General features: G+C 35.1%; 1 protein-coding gene across 10 annotated transcripts in view; it reads left to right on the top strand.

Annotated features, from left to right (window-relative positions):
* Nucleotides 1-18,472, top strand: part of Bap170 (Brahma associated protein 170kD) — a 33,260-nt gene extending 14,788 nt beyond the window's left edge. For 4 of the 10 annotated variants that reach the window (XM_053760299.2, XM_053760298.2, XM_053760300.2 and 1 more), the window contains exons 17-39: nt 660-719; nt 1,347-1,433; nt 2,241-2,271; nt 2,778-2,833; nt 3,132-3,569; nt 4,144-4,245; nt 4,611-4,652; nt 5,118-5,213; nt 5,610-5,672; nt 6,076-6,178; nt 6,631-6,708; nt 7,328-7,428; nt 7,537-7,626; nt 8,770-8,871; nt 10,319-10,499; nt 11,230-11,399; nt 11,855-11,956; nt 12,462-12,556; nt 12,948-13,110; nt 13,363-13,509; nt 15,189-15,224; nt 16,670-16,761; nt 17,154-18,472. In XM_053760299.2, the coding sequence (XP_053616274.1) occupies nt 660-719; nt 1,347-1,433; nt 2,241-2,271; nt 2,778-2,833; nt 3,132-3,569; nt 4,144-4,245; nt 4,611-4,652; nt 5,118-5,213; nt 5,610-5,672; nt 6,076-6,178; nt 6,631-6,708; nt 7,328-7,428; nt 7,537-7,626; nt 8,770-8,871; nt 10,319-10,499; nt 11,230-11,399; nt 11,855-11,956; nt 12,462-12,556; nt 12,948-13,110; nt 13,363-13,509; nt 15,189-15,224; nt 16,670-16,761; nt 17,154-17,256 (2,538 nt within the window). In that variant the 3' untranslated portion in view covers nt 17,257-18,472. The remainder of the gene's footprint in view (nt 1-659; nt 720-1,346; nt 1,434-2,240; nt 2,272-2,777; nt 2,834-3,131; nt 3,570-4,143; nt 4,246-4,610; nt 4,653-5,117; nt 5,214-5,609; nt 5,673-6,075; nt 6,179-6,630; nt 6,709-7,327; nt 7,429-7,536; nt 7,627-8,769; nt 8,872-10,318; nt 10,500-11,229; nt 11,400-11,854; nt 11,957-12,461; nt 12,557-12,947; nt 13,111-13,362; nt 13,510-15,188; nt 15,225-16,669; nt 16,762-17,153) is intronic. The other 6 variants (XM_053760306.2, XM_053760302.2, XM_053760304.2 and 3 more) reach the window with 6 other exon arrangements.
* Nucleotides 18,473-21,721: the final 3,249 nt, after the last annotated feature.

Here is a 21,721-nt window from a genome sequence, read left to right as displayed (position 1 = left end):
TTAATTTCTGAGTGTTATTTTAGATTTTAGTGAATTTTGAAAGTTGGTGAAAGAAAACAGTAAACAAGGTATTTTGGTAATGATTTTGAGTTTGCATGGTGTTTTTTTATTGTTTTCCGTAGTGGCAGTAAATATGGGCATGTTAAATGCGGAGTAGATACCTAACATTATAACTGGTTGAAAACTATTGGCATGCGCAATAGCTTTTTGGACGCATGAATATTACATTTTATGGAAAAATAATGATATCGTTGTAGCACGAGCCTTATTTTACTATAGTTTGTGTTAGGCCTTATTGCGCGAAGCGTAAGTTTAAATATCTTTTAATATACATCGAATAATATAGTTTTAGTCTAAGTTTAAAGACAAAGATTATTTATTTGCAAAAACATGAGTTTACATTATTTACAATGTATATAATGCGTAAAAATGATGAATATTTTGTTATTTTAACCTTAAAATTATGTTATGGCTATCCAACACATGTAAAACATATTTTTAGCTTTATGGCTAACTGTCCAATTATCAGGTAGATTTATGTGTCAGATTACAATATCATATTTTATCTGAAAGTGGCTCTTAGTCTATTTAATAATGAAAATGTCACTCTACAATTTAAAATATATCACTTACAAAAATAAAACGTTTTTAATCTGTAGGTGGCCCAAAGGCAGCAAAGTCAGCAAAGAGTTGGCACCACAGTCGTACAATCAAACCAGGTAAATTAATATTTACTACTAATATTAAAAATGCGAAAGTATCTGACGATGTATGTGTGTGTGTTTGTTGCTTTTTCATACAAAATCGACTGGACGGATCGTTATGAAATTTAGTGCACGGGCAGAATATAACTTAGAATAACACATAGGGTACTTTATATCCCGAAATTCGCGTTCACGGGAACGAAGCCCTAATAAAGCGGTATCTTTTAAAACTAAATTTCAATAATCTTTCCTGCTCGAGTCCTGAATTTTTTCATTTCATTATTTGGTTGTGCTGGTCTAGTGGTTAAGACGCCCACCTTGTTGAGTCTCGAGTATCTGACTCATGTATTGTAGTTTTCATAGATCACCACTGGCTTCCAGTGAAGGAAAACTTGGCAAGGAAACCTGCACACTGGTTGAATTTTAAAGTTCACATGTGACACTGTCGCTCAATGTCGGTAGTCATAAAAGTCATGGCAGATGCCTTTAGGCGACTTGAATGAAATCTGATACCAGTGTTAGCTATAACACACGAGATAAAAAGAAGCTGGATCTTGGTTGTGGATGAAGCTCTTCTTCATCGATGTAAATAACAAAGAAGATATATATGAAAGTTGTACATTTTAATTGTCATTATTGTAGGTGATGGATGTGGATCCAGAAGCCCTAATCAAGTGCACCACAATTACTCCGGGAGGAGTCGCCAGCACGACACCAGCAGGAGATAAGGTATAGATTTTCATACAAATCCTAACTTTTTTTTTTTTTAATAAATAAATATATTAGGACAAATCACACAGATTGAGCTAGCCCCAAAGTAAGTTCGAGACTTGTGTTATGGGATACTAACTCAACGATACTATATTTTTATAACATATACATATATAGATAAACATCCAAGACCCGGGCCAATCAGAAAAAGATCATTTTCCATCATGACCCGACCGGGGATCGAACCCGGGACCTCTCGGTTCAGTGGCAAGAACTTTACCACTGCGCCACCGAGGTCGTCTTAACTAATATTATAAATGCGAAAGTAAGTTTGTTTGTTATCTCTTCACGCTCTATCTACTCGATCAGTCTTCTTGAAATTTTGTGTACATGCAGTTTGAAGTATGGATTAATATATAGGGTACATTAGGGGTAAAACTTTTATCCGCAATGGAAATCGAACCCAGAACCTAAAGATCCACCATTCCACTATCTAGCGGACGGGCATGTAAACCACTACGTCACAGAGGTCGCACAGAGGTCCCACTTGTTGTCAAAAAGTTAGTTGTTTAAAACTAATGTGACGACGACCTCTGTGACGTAGTGGTTTAAATGCCCGTCCGCTAGATAGTGGAATGGTGGATCTTTAGGTTCTGGGTTCGATTTCCATTGCGGATAAAAGTTTTACCGGTTTTGTGCCAGTTTACATTTGTTGTTAGTTACATTCCACCCTCAGCCATGAGGAATACTCGAGAATTCGAAACAATTCTTGAATAATTGTAATCGGGAAAAGTGTGATGTTTACATATTGATTTTATTTTTCAGGTGATCATAAATGCGGCTGACGACTCATTATGTAAGTTTATTATTGAAACATGTAATCATATATGTATATAGATATACAATTATATGATATTGAGTACCTTATTTGTCTATCATATTCCTGCTTTAAATAATTCATAATCCTACTGATGTTTTAATACGCGAAAGTTTGTGAGTATCTATGTGTGTATGTTTGTTAAACTATACGAAAAATCTACTATACGGACTGTTATGAAATTTGGTATACGTGTAGAATATAACCTAGCATAACACATAGGATACTTTTTATTATTCGTAATAATTACGAGACCGAAGTCCCGGGGCGCAGCTAGTAATATAATAAACGCGAAAATTTGTGAGGTTGTATGTTTGTTACTCTTTGACGCAAAATATACTGGACGGATTGTTATGAAATTTGGTACACGGGTAGAAAATAACCTGGAATAACATATAGGACTTTTTATCGCGAAATTCCCACGGGAGCGAAGCCTGGAACGCAGCTAGTTCATAATAATTCTTACATGGTCCTTTTGTTCTCAGTGATCAAAGATGAGCCGGTGCAGATCCAAATTGACGAACAGTCACAGCTAACTATAGTAAGTTGTTATACCATCATAATTCTTATTGGACCCAATGGACAACGGTGTTTATTTACCATCAATGAACACGCATACTCGTTTGCTTACTATGCTATAAATTTCATTAGTGACATGTTTTTTATTATTATAGATTTGAGTTATTATTACCTCAATCTAACTTGATCATGTTAAAAAAATGTTAAAATCAACAACATCTCAAAGAAATACTGTCATGTTGTTTTGTAATAGCAACGGCGGACTTATCCCATAGCGAGATCTCTTCCAGTCAACCATTCATGTATATTTGATATTACAGAAAACAGCACAAAACAAAATGCTCGCCGATCTACTCGAGAAAAAATCTAACCCTCCCGTTCAAGTGGTCCAAATGACCCCCCAAATTAACGCCCCCACCATCCAAATAACGGAGACGGGACAAATAGTCCAAGTAAAACCTGACCCTCCAGTTATACAAATAAACGACTCCGGAGTCATACAACCTAGCGGCCAGTACTTTCAAATAAAGAACGAACAAGGCCAAGTGATTCAAATAAAGAACGATCAGGGACAAATCATTCACTTGAAGAGTGAACAGATTCAAGCGCCGATCGTGTACAAGAATGATCAGATTGTGATAAAAAATGATGTGCCGGCTTTGGTGAAGTGTGAGAAGGATGTAGTTGATACTGTGGTGACTGATCATTCGTATACGGAACCGCCAGCGAAGAAAGTGAAGGTGGAAGAAAAGAGAGACGTAAGTATTTTATATCACGACATATATTAAAAGAAAGTTAGTACGTATGTCTGTTCTGTGTAACACAAAAGAAAAACTATAATGAGATGGGTTTTAATATGTGAAGGTTTATGTGTATTTACGCGGGTTATGCCGCGGGCAAAATACTTAATACGGCGGTGTCGTAACGCTTATTGAGCGTAGTAACTCGGTTATTTCTGTAGTATACTATGAATGAACCTCCACTTATCCTTAGTGTTTTTTGAGATGCAGGTCTGATTTTATGACCTGACTTGACAGGCTGTCAAGGCTTTATTCCCCTTACTAGCCTCGTACGACTTACAGTTACAGTTTCTATCGATATAGCACTATCGATATTCTTGATGATTTTCAAGGTATTATCGATAGCTGAGGGCGTAGTGTGCGTTTGCAATTCCCATTTCACTATCCAGTTTTTTTTTTAATGAGATGCATGGCGATTGTCGTCGTGTCACAATGGCGCACTGTGATTGGTTGACTGCGTCTCACTGCGACTCGACTTGATAGTGAGATGCGATAGAATTGATTAAGATGGGAATATATCGTTTACGCACAGAATGCTCCACAAGAGAGCGTGTCGAAAACAGCAGCGAATTTGTATGCCGCGCTCGCCGCCTCCGCGCTAGAAGATGAAGAGGATTTGGTAAGGAAGCATACTGTATGTTGCTTTTATTTCATTGTACAGTCAAACACATAATTAGGTGTCCAGGTAGTGCGATTATTTAAAGTTAGTATTTTGTTTTACGAATAAACTAGTTTTTAAATGTCATTCTTGCCACAATTGTTTACTGTCGACAGATAGCTCTTGTTGCAATCAATGACAGCGTGACAAAAAATCGTGTTGGGAGTTGAACCTGGGTTCACCATTTCAATTCGAATGAACAAATTATGAAATTATGAATGTTGATTGCGATTTGGATACCTGATTATGTTGTTGACTGTACTTTTTGTAAATACATCTGTACCTATTCAGTTTTGTATAACTATGTTTTGATTTTTTTCATGTCTGTACGATGGTTATAGCGACCATCCGGAATATTGGTAGCATCATCTATACGTAAAAAGGTGCTTTATATACAATGTTGTGATTATTTTTGTGATGTTCTTACTTAAAATGATAGTTCACTTATATCGCACGCTTAGTACTAGACAAAATAATGTGCATTGAAAAATGAGCTTTAAAATGTCCTGAGTAGACATATTATACACTGACAACACGAGAGCTGTAAGCGAACTGACAACGACCAGTAAATTAAATTATTGTCAATGTAAATTACGTCTTCAATTGACGCCCTAAAATTCACATTACAATGAGTATATATTTTTTAAACAACGTCGTCATTTGAGTGGTATTGGATTCGGTAGTATGCATCGAAAATTGTTTGACTTAAAATTATATAAAATTATGTTGTTACATATACTATTTGTTTATACTTTGTATGCTCAGTTAAATAAATCGGTACAACCATTCAAGTAATTTAAATAATTTTAAAAATAATGATTATCAATTCAAACTGCTGTAATATACAGGTACCCCCGAAACAAGAGTCCATGGACGTGATCCAACCTTCGGTGCTGGTCGCGGGCGCCGACAATTCGGTTATTATACAGGAACCTATATTGCAGGTATTTTTACGTTACTTATAAATTTACGTGACGAGTTTCACAAAAATTTGGTACATTACATTACAGAAATCTAAGAGTTTAGTTAGATCACCAGCCACATGGCTATAAATATGGAAGAAAACTTTAGGCGAAATAGGATCAGCCCAACCTAGACCGGGGTAGACATTCGCGTGAAGCTTGTACTGTCAACAGCACATCAACCTACTCGAATTCATTGCAAACTCGCCGCTATTGCCGCGCCATAGAGATTCATGCAGGGTAACTTCACTGTAAATTATATACAGACAACTGAGGAGATCTTACTCCCAATTAATTGGGAAAAGGGATGGAAGAAGAGGAAGAAGTGATTAAGAAATATCGTTGTGTTTTTTGTGTTGACAGAAGATTTATTTTTAGGTGCAACAACCGACTTTGCAAGTGCAGCAGCCTACATTGCAAGTACAGGCTCCTACTTTGCAGGTGAGTAAAAGTTGTTATCTATCACAGATCAGATGGTTCCCTATACTAAAGACAGATGGCGCCATGGTCGAATCATGTTATAACTGACAAGTCTAGAACGCGCAGTTGAGTGTTTAAGATTGAAGTATAAAAACAACCTAATCACATCTGCCCTGGCGAGAGATCTTTCATTTGTGGCGGTAGAGTAAGAGTAGTCAAACTAGCAACTGCCCGCGACTCCAGTGTGTGTATATATGTGCGATAAAAGGTGGCATTACATTACTCCTCAATGTAGTCTACTTGTATGTAAAACTTTATCAAAATTGAACTACTACGGTAAAAAATGCTGAGTTTCCCTAAATACTTGTCAATTCACTTTTTCTCTTGTCGTCATTTGATACAATATATATGTATATTTTCTAAGGTTCAGCAATCAACCCTGCAAGTACAACAACCGATGCTGCAAGTCCAGCCTATGGATGTTCAGAACATCATCGCATCACAATCCGGACAGATTATATTACAAGGTTAGTAATTTCTAATACATAATTCTCATTCAAGAACATTCATACATCTCAACATCATTTGAGCTTCTCTCGTAGAATAAAATTGAGCAATCAAACCAACATTAAATTTTCCAATTTATTTTCAAATTCAAAATTCTCCTTTAACTTGGCATGAAAAAATTCACTTAAAACTGTCTATTGCTGATGTGATGTGATTCTAAATTAAGCATTTCGTATGTAACAATAATCTAAACAAAAAAAACTTTTTAGTTTGTTTTATTTCTTTAACAGTCTACTGTAAGGAGTCCCATACCACAGGGAAACCTATAACGGGTGTCAGCGCAACAAATTTTGTTTGTATCACATTCTAAATAAACGTTATTTGATTTTTGATTCGATTTGTGTTAGGTTATTTAAATACTTTTGTACATAATATTTTTTACTCTGTAAAATAACCTATTTTGTTGCTACAGAGAAGACAATGGCATCACAGCCGACGCAGTACATGCAACAACCGATGCAACTTATTGCTACACCAAGCACTTCGCAAGGTAAACCCACTTTAAAATTTTACATACAATTTAACATACAATACAATTTTACATTTTCCATTGTTTGGAATGTAACACACACAACGACTTCCTGCGCAATATTAATGGAGTGGTTTGCCATTGAGTTCTCTATTACACACACTTGCTGATAAATTATCAACAAGAGTAGTTTCCTCAGGATGTTTTTCTTGGTCGGAAGCAAGTGGTGGTCTAGTAGGTCTAAGTCAAGCTAGCTACGTGTTAAGACTCTTACACTTACTCGTGCCATATGAGTTTGTATACCAATCTGACTCATATAGGTATAGTAGCTTTCTTGATTCCGGTGAAGGAAAACATCGTGAGGAAACCTGCACTCTGGTGGACAGTTTAGTTCACTAGTGTGTATGCAACCTGCCACTAGATGGCGGTAAGTAGTCGTAAAAGTCATGTCAGATGCCTTTAGGCGACTTGAATACAATCTGACACTAGTATAAGCAATAACGCTATGATGATGATAACCATTTACAACAAATTGTACAAACTTATTTCGCTCGGTGTTATTAGAACCTGGGACCACTGAAAACTTTATATAAAACCTGTTCTTTTTCTCTTTCTAAACCTCTCTCTCTTTTTATTGCAGGTGGCTTGAGTTACATAGCTCAGAATATACCTGGTAATATGATGCAGAAGACTATCATTATCGTGCAGGGTCCTACCGGAGGTGGACCACTTACACTAACGGTGAGTTAAATTTCAACCTTAAGTCATAGCAATAAGGTTCTAATTACTTTTATCTTAGGATTTTTAAAAAGTATAGTGAGCGACAATAATGTATTTTGTAAATGGAAGGTCAACAATCCGGCTGGTTTGGACGAGGCGACGCTAAGCAGCCTTATTACACAGGCAACAGAGGCCATTTCCCAACAGCAAATTATACAGGTTATTCAATAGCAGACCTTGCTTATATGGCACTAATCCTGGGCTCACACGGATTAACCTTGATTTCGTTTCACCTTTTTTTACTTGCTGCCTTCTAGAATATTCTCATTCTATCACTTACGCACTTAATTTATTTATATTGTGGAGAAGGATTTACGAAAAATAATTACTGCTTACATCAGTCCAACCACATTCTGGATTTTATTTCGCGCTTTGTCAAAAAAATTGCAATTTTTGCAAAACTGCAATTTTGTTTGTTGTCAATTTATTAACAAATCTGTCATTTGTTTCTCATTCACAATTGACTAACTTTATATCATGGCTTTCTGGTTAACATTTTAATTTTTCATTATACTATGTAACTAATTTCGCACTGTTTTTAGCTACTATATTTTAATACATATGCATACTGTTCTGTCTTAATATAATGTTTTGATTTGGGTCATTAGGTTAAAATACTGCAATTCAATTATATATATTTGTGTAATTTTCACAACATGTTGTGTACAGTTATTTACGTGAAACTGTTCAAAACTTATGTATAAAGGAAATTCGGGAATTTTTAACAATGGAAAGGATATGGCATATTCTTTCGTTGCTTTTGAAATCTGTTGAAATGCGAAAGGGCACGCGATAGTTCAGGCAGTATGATGAGAGTGTACTATATGAAATGCTTTACTTTGTCTCTTCGGAATATATAACACTATAGTGTTATATATAACACTATAGTGTTATATATTCCGAAGAGATTAGATTAGATTTATTTGTACATATATGTACAAATAAATCTAGCGCAATAAAGCGCGATAAAAGTCCACTCAGCGCGCTACTGTACCTCCGACCATTTCAATCAATTAGATATTTGAAATGTGATTATGGTTGACACTATGGTGGATATTTACATTCGTCTATTTAGTTGTAATATAATTATGAGACACATTTGTTAATTGACGTGAAGTAAAGGCTGCGGTAAAGTTGGTTGCGCCGCTTCTTATTCACATGCTTTGTGGAAGTCGGCAATAGATTAGTTTTTTGATGTCAATAAGTGATGTATATTGTCCTAAGTACAATATGTTATATATTATTCATGTTCATAGAAAAATAAATAAATATTTTTCTTCTAATTTGGACCTGACCGCACAGAACTCTGGCGTGATACAATCAACACAGAGGGTGATAGTCAGTCAGCCGACGCTAGTGAGCACGTCACAGCAAATCACAGTGGTGAAACCCGCCATCGCTCAGGTTCCATGCACACTATATGCACTAGTAGTTGCTTTTGGGTTTTGCACACGCGTCAGCCTAATTCTTTTATTATTTTTACTGACGGCCCGTTCCGGCTTCAGCCAAAAAGATAATTATACACCCGAAACCTTCCTCGGGAATCGCACTATCTATTTAAAAAATCCATATCAAAATCCGTTGTGTAGTTTTGAAGATCTAAGCATACATATGGACAGATAGACAAGACGAAGGGAAGCGACTTTGTTTTATACTACTACGATTTTTTCAAAAGGTAAGTAGACTTACTCTCTAACAATAGCAAAGACTTTGTCGTATATGCGTTACGCTCTCTAAGGACAGAGTGCGTATCTCATAATATCTTGCGTCCCGCAGTTTGACAAAGCCCAATAGATACGCCGGAAAATCGTGTCGACAAAGAAAAAGTTTTGAAAAAAATTTGATCGATTTTCAAATCCTTGTGAAATATGAGTTGTATCGATGTTGAAAAGTTGACGTTGCGTGCAAATCCGAGTAAAGTGTCAGTTGTAGATTTTGTGCATGAGTATTGTGGTTTATTTATTTAAATAATATATTTATTGACATAATTTTTTTTCAGATGATATTATCTTATTAGATAGATCAGTTTTTGCGTGTACGTAATCGTATCGAAACCTAATTTATATGAAAAATGTATAGTTACTTTTACGTACGATTCTGTTTTCATATAGATTTTGTCGATGACGATACGATATGTTCTCACAAAAACTCGTGATAGCTGGATACCTGCTGGTCAATAATTTCACTTTAGTGCACTAGGTATAATAGTATGTTGCTTCATAAAAAAGAAATTGCGAATGAGTTATACTTGTCTTTGTATGTTTAGTTTGAAACATTGCTTGTTTATTCGACAGAGGGCGGGTTTACTTTTCATTAGACTTCACACATTGGATATGGGTGGAATATTTTTGCATTGCGTTCTTTATATTTATTGGATTTATTTGCATATGGTATATGGTATCTTATTATTTGCTTACATTGTTACAATGTCAAATTTGGAACATTTTGTTTTTGTTGAATAAAGTATTTGGAATTTCTAGCGTACAGCTTGAGAAATGAAAACTGTAATTTCTTTGCATTGATATGATACTTTCTCTATCAAAAGTCTACCTGTGTTTGAGAGTAAGAAAGAGTCCTATGTACCAGTTTTTTTAGTCGACCTGTACAAGTTTATTTATTATATATTGTTTAAAAAGAGGAGAAAAAAAAATTGCTGGCAATACTGAGTTTAATAACCAATCATGACCATTCGATTTGGAATTACAATGCCAAAAGAATTTATAAATTAAAAAACAGTTTTCTACTCTTTATAGACAGATTGGAAACTAGAAACACTAGAGTCAGTATTTACTAAAACAACGTAAATTCTCAAACGACACCAAATAAAGAAGTAATTTTAAAAAATCCACAGAATGCCCCCCAAATAACGCCAAGCCAGCAACCTATTATAACCACCCAGCCACAGCCACATAAGGCTCAGATAGTCAACCAGCCACAGCAACAAATTGTGGTCACCCAGAAACAGCCACCGGCGTTGATAAGCACATCGGCTGGCAACCAGATCATACAGGGCAACCAGCAAATTATTCAAGGTAAGGTTCAAATTGTTTTGTCGAACGCACGCCTTTTGCATATGACTTTATGGTAGACATAGAAAAAAATGTGGCCGTCCAAATCAAAAGGGACCTTATGGCTGCTGGCACTTAGGTTTTTATTGCCGTTGTTCGGATACGGCAACAATGGCGTAAATGCCGGGCGCCATTTGATTTGGACGGCCGCAAATATTATTTCATAGATAGAGAAAAATGTCTACGACAGAGACGTCGCCATACATCGTTTCGCTCATACAAGAGAGAGAAATGTGTATTATAGATACGCGAGAAGGAACGGAACATCTTCTGTTTCTCATCGTGAAATATTGAATCTCATTTGGCTACTCTACCTCGTAGTCTTATTTGTTTTTGTCTTTGAATAATTCTACTTTATAACGTCGAAGCTTATAATTCCATTGTAGTGTTGAGTCTAAATACTATGTAGTTTTTAGACTCAACACGTCATCAAAGCACGCGAAAATATGTATTTTCGCGTGCTTTGAAGACGTCACGCATTGTGAGAAGAGAAATGAAATTATAGCCAATATGTAACGCTCATTGCATAGTTATATATTTAAGCTACAGCTATTTAAGTCTCTATTTACATACATACAGTCTTCACAAAATACCATAACTAGCATAAGTTCCAATGATTGCATAAAATATATGTACTCTTTTGTGAAGAAAATAAATAAAATTCTTATTCTCTTATATTTGTTTATGATTCAAGGCAACCAACAGCTGTTGCAAGGGAACCAGCAGATTATAGCCGTATCCAACAACCAACAGATTATAGTGAACACACCCATGAAACAGACGATTCATAGAGTAGTACAACCACAGAGAAATCAGACTCCTGTGAGCCAGGCAGAGACGAAGACTGTTATACAGACCAGCGGAGTGAGTTTTGGAAATATTATATTATATCGATTCTCTCTCATGCTCGTGTACTCTCGGTTACATTCCCGGCTGTGAACGCTCAAAGCTTGAGATCCGCATTAAAGTTATTTAAATTTTGAAGTCTTGGCAGTGATATTACGATTTGACCCTCTTTGGGAATGCTATTGTTGTCTGGCAGATGCTAAGGTATTTTACTTCTTAGAGCATAGCGTCAAATGTAGTCGCAACGACACACCTATTTCCTTTTGTCCTACTAATCCTACTAATATTATAAATGCAAAATTTTGTGTGAATGTTTGGTTGTTATTTGACGCAAAATCGATTATTATGGAATTTGGTACACGTTTAGAATGTAACCTGGAATAACACACAGGGTACTTATTATCCCAAAATTACTACGGGGGCGAAAACCCGTTAGCACAGCTAGTAATACATAACTTGAATTGTAATTTCAGAAACCACAACAGATGCGACAAGTCATAACTCGGCAGCCAGTGATGGTTGGCAACACCAAAGTTGGTGACAAAGAGCTCATTGTCAACCAGCCCGTCACAGAGGTATCTTATTGCATTGAAACAATATATTATGATTATATCCATGTCATATTTTTCTGTTTCCAACTCAGGTTAGAGTTGAAGGAATTGTAGAAGGAAACATGCAGGTCTTCGATCAACTTGTACGGAACGATGCATTTAAATCGTTCCGTACAATTGAATGTCTGAACAATTTGATGGTACGAATTTGCGGTGCAGATCAATTTAGGTCCTGAACTGTAATCGCATTATTACATGTAATAATACCCCAGCTTATTTCTTCTTGTATAATCCCAAGGACTGTTTGGGAAACTGTGTTTAGCTAAATAAATTTATAAAATCTAATTTATAAATTAAAAGGTTTTAAAAAGACAAGGAAGATATAGATCTATGACTATATTTAAAGGTCGATCGATCTATGACCAATGAATTAAAATTGTAAATTGTTGTTTCATTGTCGTTTAGAAATGTTGGAGTGAACTATTTCACACAAAAGTAATTTTTAACATAATAATCTGTTTGTTTCCAGCCGCCGGCGCCGGCGACCCCGAAGCCGTCGGCCACGCCGCCGCCGCCGCCGCTCGACGACACGCCCTGGATTTGTCATTGGAGAGGTTGCAATAAGTATGTATTTTCACAATCATTTTAAATTACGAAGTGTTGGATACTAATTTGTCTAAATATGTGTGTAGGTAATTGGTAATCTTAAAAAAATCTAATTTATGTCTAGAATGAAATTTGTTTGTTGTTTAAACGTAAGCGGACTCACGACTGCTATAGAAGTTGCAACAATTCAACTTTGTGTCTCGTCGAGTGCCCGCGAAAGTGTTAAATTTTATCTATTTTCATTTCTTTTGTAACTATTTTCGTACCCCATCTCTTTCTTCTACGAGTCGACCATTCTCTAATTACAACAAAGTTAAATTATATACTAACAATACACTGCGGCTTGCGCTTTATTTGTGTGCATATTTACCCCGTCAAGTAGCCAACAAAAGCGGTTGATCTGTCCCAGATCGTTCGCGAATGCAGCGGAAGTATTTACGCACGCTGCGCGTACGCACTGTCCCACAAACGCGGCGGGTGAGGCGCCTTGTATGTGGCTGGATTGCGATCGGGTTCCGAGGAAAACCTTCGCGTTGCTGAACCATCTCACTGACAAGCATTGTTCTACACACGTGAGTATAATAATGACTAGCTGCGCTCGTAGTAATTTCGTGAAAAGTATGTGCTATTTCAGATTAAACAGACATACGAACTTTTGCAATTAATATTTGTATAATGATATAAACAGTTTTGTGTTTATAATATTGTTATGTGGTGTATGTTGGTCTGTGAAGCTTAAAATTACATTACTACAAATATACCACTCATAATCAAACTCGTTATATTTTATTTAAAATGTATACAATAATCAACCTTATTTCCAGGCGCTAAAAGCGATATACAACTCGCGTCGGCACGCAGCCGCAGAATCTGACAGCAACAAGCCAGTTTCGCTCGGATATCCGCCAAACGCTGCACTCGCCGCTCTTAACAAACATGCGGCTGATATGTTCAACCCTAGAGAACTTATGGTAAGCATCAGAAAATAATCAACCTTATTCCCTGGTATTAATTGCGATTTCCGTCTAGCAATGAGCTGTCACGCTCAAGTTCCCCCCAAACGCTGCTCTGGCCGCTCTTAACAAACACGCACTTGATATGTTCAACACTTATAGTATGCTTCAGACAACAGTCAACGTTATCATCAGGTATTAAGTGTGATTTTCGCTTAGCAATGAGTTGATACGCACGAGTACCCACCAAACGCTGCGCTCGCCGCTGTCAACAAAACGTCACTGTTACAACTCTAGTAAAATATTGGTAAGCTTCAGACAACGATGAACCTTATCCCAGGGGCTGCTATTAAGTACGATATTCGCCTCGCAAAAAGTTGCTCACGCTAGTGTATCCGCTACAAAGTTGCGTACGCCGCTCTTATCTACGCTGCCTTTGTCGTGCATTGGTAAGTTTCAAACAATAATCAACCATATCCCCAGGCAATAATAGCGATATCTGTCTATCAATCTGTTTCTAGCATCTAAATATATTTTGAAGATTTAAAATTCTTGAAGGAACACACCTACTTACAGCTTTAATAGCATCTTTATTACTCCTGTCTGTCTGTTTTAGAATGTCCCCCCTCTTAATAATATAGTGGCTCTAGTCTTATGCATGAGCATTCCAAGGGGCTGAAATTATATACATTTAATTTTAACATTACATTTAATGTTCATTTGAAATGGAATTCTACCCTGCTTTTTAATATGAATAGATTTAGAATACATTTAGCTAATACGACAGGAGACAAATGGCGGATGCATATTTTTTGTTTTATACTTGTCTTGTTTAAATTTGTATCTTGTTTCGATGCAATATAGTGTTTAAACTTACATGTGCCACAGTCCTGTTGTATTCCCTAAACTTAGGCAACGCGAACGTTTAAATAAAATCCAAGTCTAAATCTAATTGAATATGAAGAGTTGAATACTGCTACTGTTGGGCCAATAAGAAATATTAATCACATTCGCGTAACTTTATATGATTGGTTTTTAGTTGATGTGAGTTTATAATCTATATCGATATAGCACGAAGTTTTGCGAGAACATAATCGTAATAATGTGTCAGTTCAATAGATAATTTTTTATAACAACGCATTAACATTACAGCTTATCAGCTGTGTTGTACATTTTTTGCATTCTCAGTTTATATGACCTTTAACAGTTGTCAGCAGTTCTTTGGGTCTGTTGTGCCTGCTATGTAGACCTAGAATTTTAATCAAGTGGTGAGCGTAACAACATGAGATAGAACTAATTATACTTCCACACTAATATTATAAAGAGAAAATATTTGTATTTTTATTTTTTTGTTTGTAATGAATAAAATCAAAAAACTACTGGACCGATTTTGATAAAATTTAGCACAGAGATAGAAGAATCATTCGGGACTAACATAGGCTTATTACGGTTAGTTTCACATAAATATGACGCCCTGTAGAGTGGGTCTAGTAAACATGTAAAAGGCGGCATGCGATAAGGGACAAAATATATTAGCGTTCTGTCCTTCTTATTTTTTTAATTAATAAATATTCTAAATGCGACGTCTATAGTTTCTTCTGTCTACGGTCTCTGTTCTCACTGGCATCGACTAAGAACGAATACTATAGAGTGCACCCACTGAGTGTCACGTGACTTTAACGTTTGTGTTTACACAGCACCGCGCCGACCACACTCGCACCGCGGAGCTACCGGTGAGAGCATGCTTGCTTGTGTGTCGTTCTGTTTGTTTTGTGTTTACGAACGAACTGCCAATAGGCTACCGGACAACATTCTCGTTTATACCTCTTTGACATCACACAATTGTAGAAATCAGTAATAATAACGTATTTTTCAAGATATAACAAAAAACAATGCACATTTTTTGGGCGATATTCAAAGCCTGTTTTACCGCTTGTTGATAAAATGTCTCTGTGTAACGTAATGAAAATATAGCTTTAAATTGTGTTTCACAAGTGTTGGATAGGACTAAATGGTCAATCAAGATTTATATAGCAGTTAGTTTTATCTGCCAGATTAGAATATAATATTTTCTCAGAAAGACCACTTTCTGAGAAAATATTATATTGTAATCTGGCAGATTATACACCCTACCTTGCATAAGTCGTTTTGGCCTGTTACAGGGTGTTTCTCACAGCGTTTAGAAAGCTGCGGCCGCGCTGTGACAATTAATCAGTACTGTAGTAATGTCAATATTATCAACGAATGATTTTGGAAATCATTTCACAATGAGATCATAATGACAGCGCGGCCGCAGCGGTCGAAACGTTCTGAGAAACACCCTGTAACAGGCCAAAACGACACTTAAGCAGTAATCAATAGAAAATAACCCAGATTTACAAATTCAAGACTGCAAAGTAGCAAGTTGAGTTCATTTATGTTTTTTTTTTATAATGTTGCTTATTTTTAAAATTATTTATACCTTGTCCGGTCTCCTATTGACAGGCATACAATCTGTATAGAAAGAGTAGAAAATACATGAGGGCGCTGTGTTTTCTTGGCTGGGAACACTGGGTGATTAACAGTATTGCAATGACAAATAACTTTACAATTCAATACATTACTCTTTTTTGCACCAAAAGCGAAATTTACAAAAAAGGAATACCATACAAAACAAAATTTAAAAAAAGGCACAAAGGCGGACTTATATAACTTTGTTCGTTAATAATCAGTTTTCTACTCTTTATAGGCAGAGTGTTATAATTGTTTACGTTCTAACTTTCGTTTTTATCTGTTTGTGTTGAGCGTGTGTTTGTGTTTCCATTACCTTTGTGTTTCCTCTTTGTCACATTTTTGCATATCACTATTAACACAAAAATATAACAAAATATTGTTGTAAATTCTGCTAATTCTGTAAATTCAGTTTTACATTTGTGATGTTTTTTTACAATAAAGCAGTCCAACAGGCATGCGGCCTGATGTCACCACAGCCTAAGGCAATTGTGACTTTGAATAGCTATATGATGCGCAAGAGACGTTTAATATTGGCATCTTTAAATTTTATTCTCACAAATGTAAAAATGAGTTTACAGAATGCGATTTTTTGTTCGTTACATTTGATACGAAATTTATGGTTCTTTGTTTATACAATAGTAATTTCGCGTCTAACAATTTTGTTTATATGTTTTTTTTAAATCAGGATGAAAATGAAGGTCCCGTCACGAAGAGTATACGGTTGACAGCTGCGTTGATACTGAGGAATATTGTGATTTATTCCAATACTGGCAGAAGGTAAATATATTTAGAAAAGTATATTAATGTCGCTGACAAATAGGACTAAAGAGCAGAAAATAAATAAGGGCGCTGTGTTTTCTTAGCTGGCAACATTGAGTATTTATTTACCAATCTTCACTTTTCTATTAGGTATTGCAATGACAAAAAAATATATAGTTTGCTAAAATCCTTTTTTTTACTCTTAATATCTCTATTAGATATTAAGAGTAAAAACGCACAGTCGACATTACAGTCTCTCGACTGTAATGTCGCATTCGAGCGACTACTTTCATTTTAATGTGAACTTTCTTTCATATATATACCATATATATAATAATATATATAAGTACTACCCTTTTTTTGATAAATATTACTCACATTTTATTATAGTGGCAACTTTATTTTTTCAGACAACTCCGTTCGTACGAATCTCATTTATCGTCGATCGCTCTGAGCAACGTGGAGGCCTCCCGGACGATTGCCCAGGTGCTATACGACATGAACAACATTTGAGATTCGAGTGACGGGCACAGACCCGAGTAAACTTAAACTTTACTATCAGTGGCATAATTTTAGGGCCAATTTTATTTATTTCTTAAAGCAGCGGGAAATCGATCCACGATTGCTTGGTTTTATAGACAAATATATGTGTAAACAAGTACAAAAATATACGCCAGGAGCTTTCATATGGCGGACGGGCGTGGTGACCACTATTGATGTCGTGAAGACCAAGTAATGTGTTATGAACAGACGAGCAATCGAATTTTTAAAATTCTAGTACATTTTGCATTGACAATATAATAGCATGATTTTTGAGGTCCATAATTACAAGAGAACTATTGTAAAATAAATTTACGCCTTATCTATTATTTGTCTGTGGCAGCAATGCTATTTATTGTCTCTTTCAAATGCTGATTCTTTTTCAAATGCTGCAATGAATAACAATTTTGAAGCAAGTTATTTCAATAACAATTATATTAGGCTATGGGCTGTTTAACATTGTTTGAATTCTCCTAAATTTTGTATCGGTATTACAATAAAAAAAATACAAAATAAATAAGAGACGGCTATATATTTATGAGAGAGGGGAAATATGTATCTAATGATATTATGACACGACTTAATTTTTTATATACATGTTTGATCAATTTTAATTAGATCTATAGGGCGATATAAATCAGGTATTGAATTATAGTAATAGAATAAAAATGTTCTGTTTATACATTTTGTTTCTGTACTATAACTAATTTTCTTGGTATAAATGTCGAAACGACGTATTCAAATATACTTAATTTTAATTTTGGCGATAAATGGCGATTTCCGATACTGAAAGACTGCAGATGCTATTTCTATAATTTTCAGATTAGTTTCAGACTCGTGTATTCATGATCTGTGGTAATGATCAAGAAACTATTATTGTATAATCGAACACTTGTCATATTACTCCACATAGAACTTTGTACTGCCGTAATAAGAACGACTTTGCAATGAATTTGATATGTGCTGTTGACTGTACGAATATATTTTCTTATATCCGTAACGTTCATTCTTTTTAATTAGTATCAATGAATCTGTACTAAACATTGTAAAATGTTTAAGTAGAAATTATTATTCATAAGAATATATTTTATATTGACGTGAATTCGGATGAATGTTAGAATAAGTGTCCCGTAAGTATGATAATTTACAATAGCAGTGGTAGAAATAATAAACGAAATATTTAAGAAATGTTATTGTTTTTAATTTTTACATTGATTTTTTTTATATTTTTATTTTTTTACATTGATTTTACTACATTTTTTCTAGTTAGGTTCTTAGTATATTTTTCAAAAAAAAAAAAAGCTTTTCCTTACCTTTAAAAGAAAAGCAGCAGATATTTATTCCAAATAAACGACGTGGAATAAATCCATAGATAAGCAAAAAAGAAAAACAAATCGAATAAACCAATAAAAAGCCTAAGAATGAAAATCTTAAGACTTAATTTGAAAAAAGAAGGAATGGAACATTTGAGAAGATTTACAATGTAAACAGAATACTGAATAACGCCTGCACTTTGGACGTACCTACTATATCAATCTCATCGAGGCGATATTAAATCCGGCAGGATATCAAACCCAGCTCGATCGTAGCCTTTGACCTAGGGTTGCCACATACAAAATATATTTAATTTTTCCACTCAGGATTTGACCCGAGTCACCTCAATATGTTCAAGACAGACAGTTTTGAATTTTTGTTGAATATTCAATATAGTATATCGCTGAATTAGTATCCTATAACAGAAGTCTGGAATTTTGGGGCTAATTCACGTGTGATTTGTCCATATGCACATAGGCAACCATTTATCTCGGAAAAATAATGCGGTTTCCGTGAGATAATTCTACCTTATACTAATACCTACCTTATACTATAAATGCGAAAGTTTGTGAGGATTTGCCAGGCCAATTGAGTTAGCACTTATAACAATTAATTATTCGTCCCTATTATGTTTGTGTAAGCGTCCCTATGCATCAAAAACGCATTCTAGGTGCCTAGACTGCAAAAGAATTGTTACCCCTGTATATTTGATCTCTCTGGAGAATACAGAGAAACTATCTGAGGGGTCAGTGCGGGTTAGCATTTCACTTCTCACTATCGAGTCGATTCGAAGTGAGACGCAGCGAGCCAATGACATTGCAGTGTGGTTGTCGTTGCGTCACAATGGCGCATTGTGATTGGTTCGCTGTGTTTCATTTCGAATCGATTCGATGGTGAGAAGTGAAATGCTAACCCGCACTTCGCCCACGTATACTTAACATTAGATTAGGTAAGTGAGACGCAAAGAAAGAAAGAAAACATTTATTTGCCAAAAACATGAGTACAAATAGACAAATTGATGTCAAAATGAATTAAACCTACATGTTTTACCGAATATAGGTATGCACATATAAATAAATAAAGAGGAGCATGCAAATAACAAATAAAAAAAAAAATATAATGTACTAGCACTAAATTCTATCCGAGTCATCATTAAAGAAATCATTTAAAGTATAATAACATTTATCAGTTAATAAAGATTTGAGGTGCTTTTTAAATAGATTTAAATTTAAGCTTTTATATTGATTTGGAATTTTGTTGTAAATTTTCGGTGCCATACATACTATGCTATTACCGAGTAAAGCAGTTTTTGATGGGTGCATGCATAATCGATAGATATCTCGATGATTCCTCAATACAACATCAGCTAGACGAGGGAATAAATGAGCATTGGTTTTCACAAATGTTGCTACCTCAAGTATGTAAAGTGACGGAAGTGTAAGAATTTTATGTTCTTTAAAAAACGGCTGACAACTATCAGTGCTTTGGAGTCAAAGTGCAAAGTCAGAGTGCAAAGGAAATATGGATTCCAGAATATATAAAACTGTGTGCAAAGTTTTATGGAAGATAGCTGATTTTTTTAGAATAATCATGAATTTGGAGGCGAGCTCGAGAACGGAGATAATTATTTTAGTGTTCTTCCGAAATAACTATGTAGGTACTTTGTCAGAGACACCGAAGCAAAATAACTTTCACTACGACTGGAGTAATAAATCCTAACTAATATTATAAATGCGAAAGTAGGTTTGTTTTTGTTACCTCTTCACACTCTATCTACTCAACCAATGTTCTTGAAATTTTGCATACATATAGTTTGAAGTACGGAGAAGGAAAGTTATTTATCCTTATCCGGTATGAAAGCCCTTTCAAATCACGTGGGCGAAGCCGCGGGCATAAGTTAGTAGATCATATATCTTAGTACCTAGATGTCCGAGGCCGGATACTATCCGGTTATCCGGCGGATAGCCGTCTGGTGAACCGGACCGATCCATTACCAAGACAAATATTTGGCGTCCGGCTCTCAGTTACTTAATATGCGCCTCGAATTGGAAATTACAAGAATTCTAGCGTAAATATGGTGAGACAAAATGATATCTTTGGGCTCAAAAGAATTAAATTCGAATTAAGAGTAATTTAGTTCGCGAGGGAAGATTATGTGGTTCAAAGTAAAATATTTGTTATTTTTATGTGTATTTGTTATGTATATGTTTCCGAAATATAATAAAGTAGGTATCTATAGTAGTATATAGTAATATAATGTATTTTATTAGTGCAAGATAAAGTGAGGTCTAGGGTGTTACACGTAAGCTCAATAAAATCCTAGACCAAAAATTAAATAAGGTTATAAAATTGTAGAAACTCGAAAGTTTCGAGTATAGGTATACTCGAAACTTAAGTGAAAAGCCACAGTTTAAAATAAATACATCAAACGGCATATTACGACGGAGCATAAACCCAAATGGGTTTTTAAGTAGAAATTAAACCCATTTCATAGTCGGACGTGACTCAAGTTTTAGGATCGCAATCTCTATAAGGGCTAGTTTCATTGCATGCGATAACATATTAGATTATATCAATGTTTATTTAACTTTTATTGCATAAAAAACGCAATTTTTTAAAGTACAATAGGCGGACTGACCTAATGCGCTATGTATAATAAGCATTATCTAACAAACTATTAACTTTTGTGTCATACAGTTCTATTATTACCTAAAATTTATCGACATCTTTACAAAACCTTTTAGGTGCGTTTGGTCTTCCTAGTTACTAAAATGACAGAAAGAATCACCTACATTTTTGGAGAAAGTATTCAAGTTATATTCATAGTTGGAGAAATAAAAATAAAAATGTGTCACTTCATAGCATTTTTATAGCATTTTTTCATAGTTAATTCCATATAGAATTTACATGATCAAGACGGGAGGCTCCCAGTAATATGAATCCTGTTATCTTAGCCATTAATCCAGATTTTTTATCACTAACCAACCATGTACCTAACCTATACCTATTTATCTAAGTATCCTTATTATTTTATTAAACTTTATTGTTTCAAGTAAAAACATACTTAAAACAAATGGCAAACTTAATGCTTAAAGCATTATCACCCAACCGTTAGGACGAAAAG

The sequence above is a fragment of the Plodia interpunctella genome, chromosome 20 (assembly GCF_027563975.2).
Source record: "Plodia interpunctella isolate USDA-ARS_2022_Savannah chromosome 20, ilPloInte3.2, whole genome shotgun sequence".
Taxonomy (NCBI): domain Eukaryota; kingdom Metazoa; phylum Arthropoda; class Insecta; order Lepidoptera; family Pyralidae; genus Plodia; species Plodia interpunctella.
This window is presented reverse-complemented; position numbering and strand designations above follow the sequence as displayed.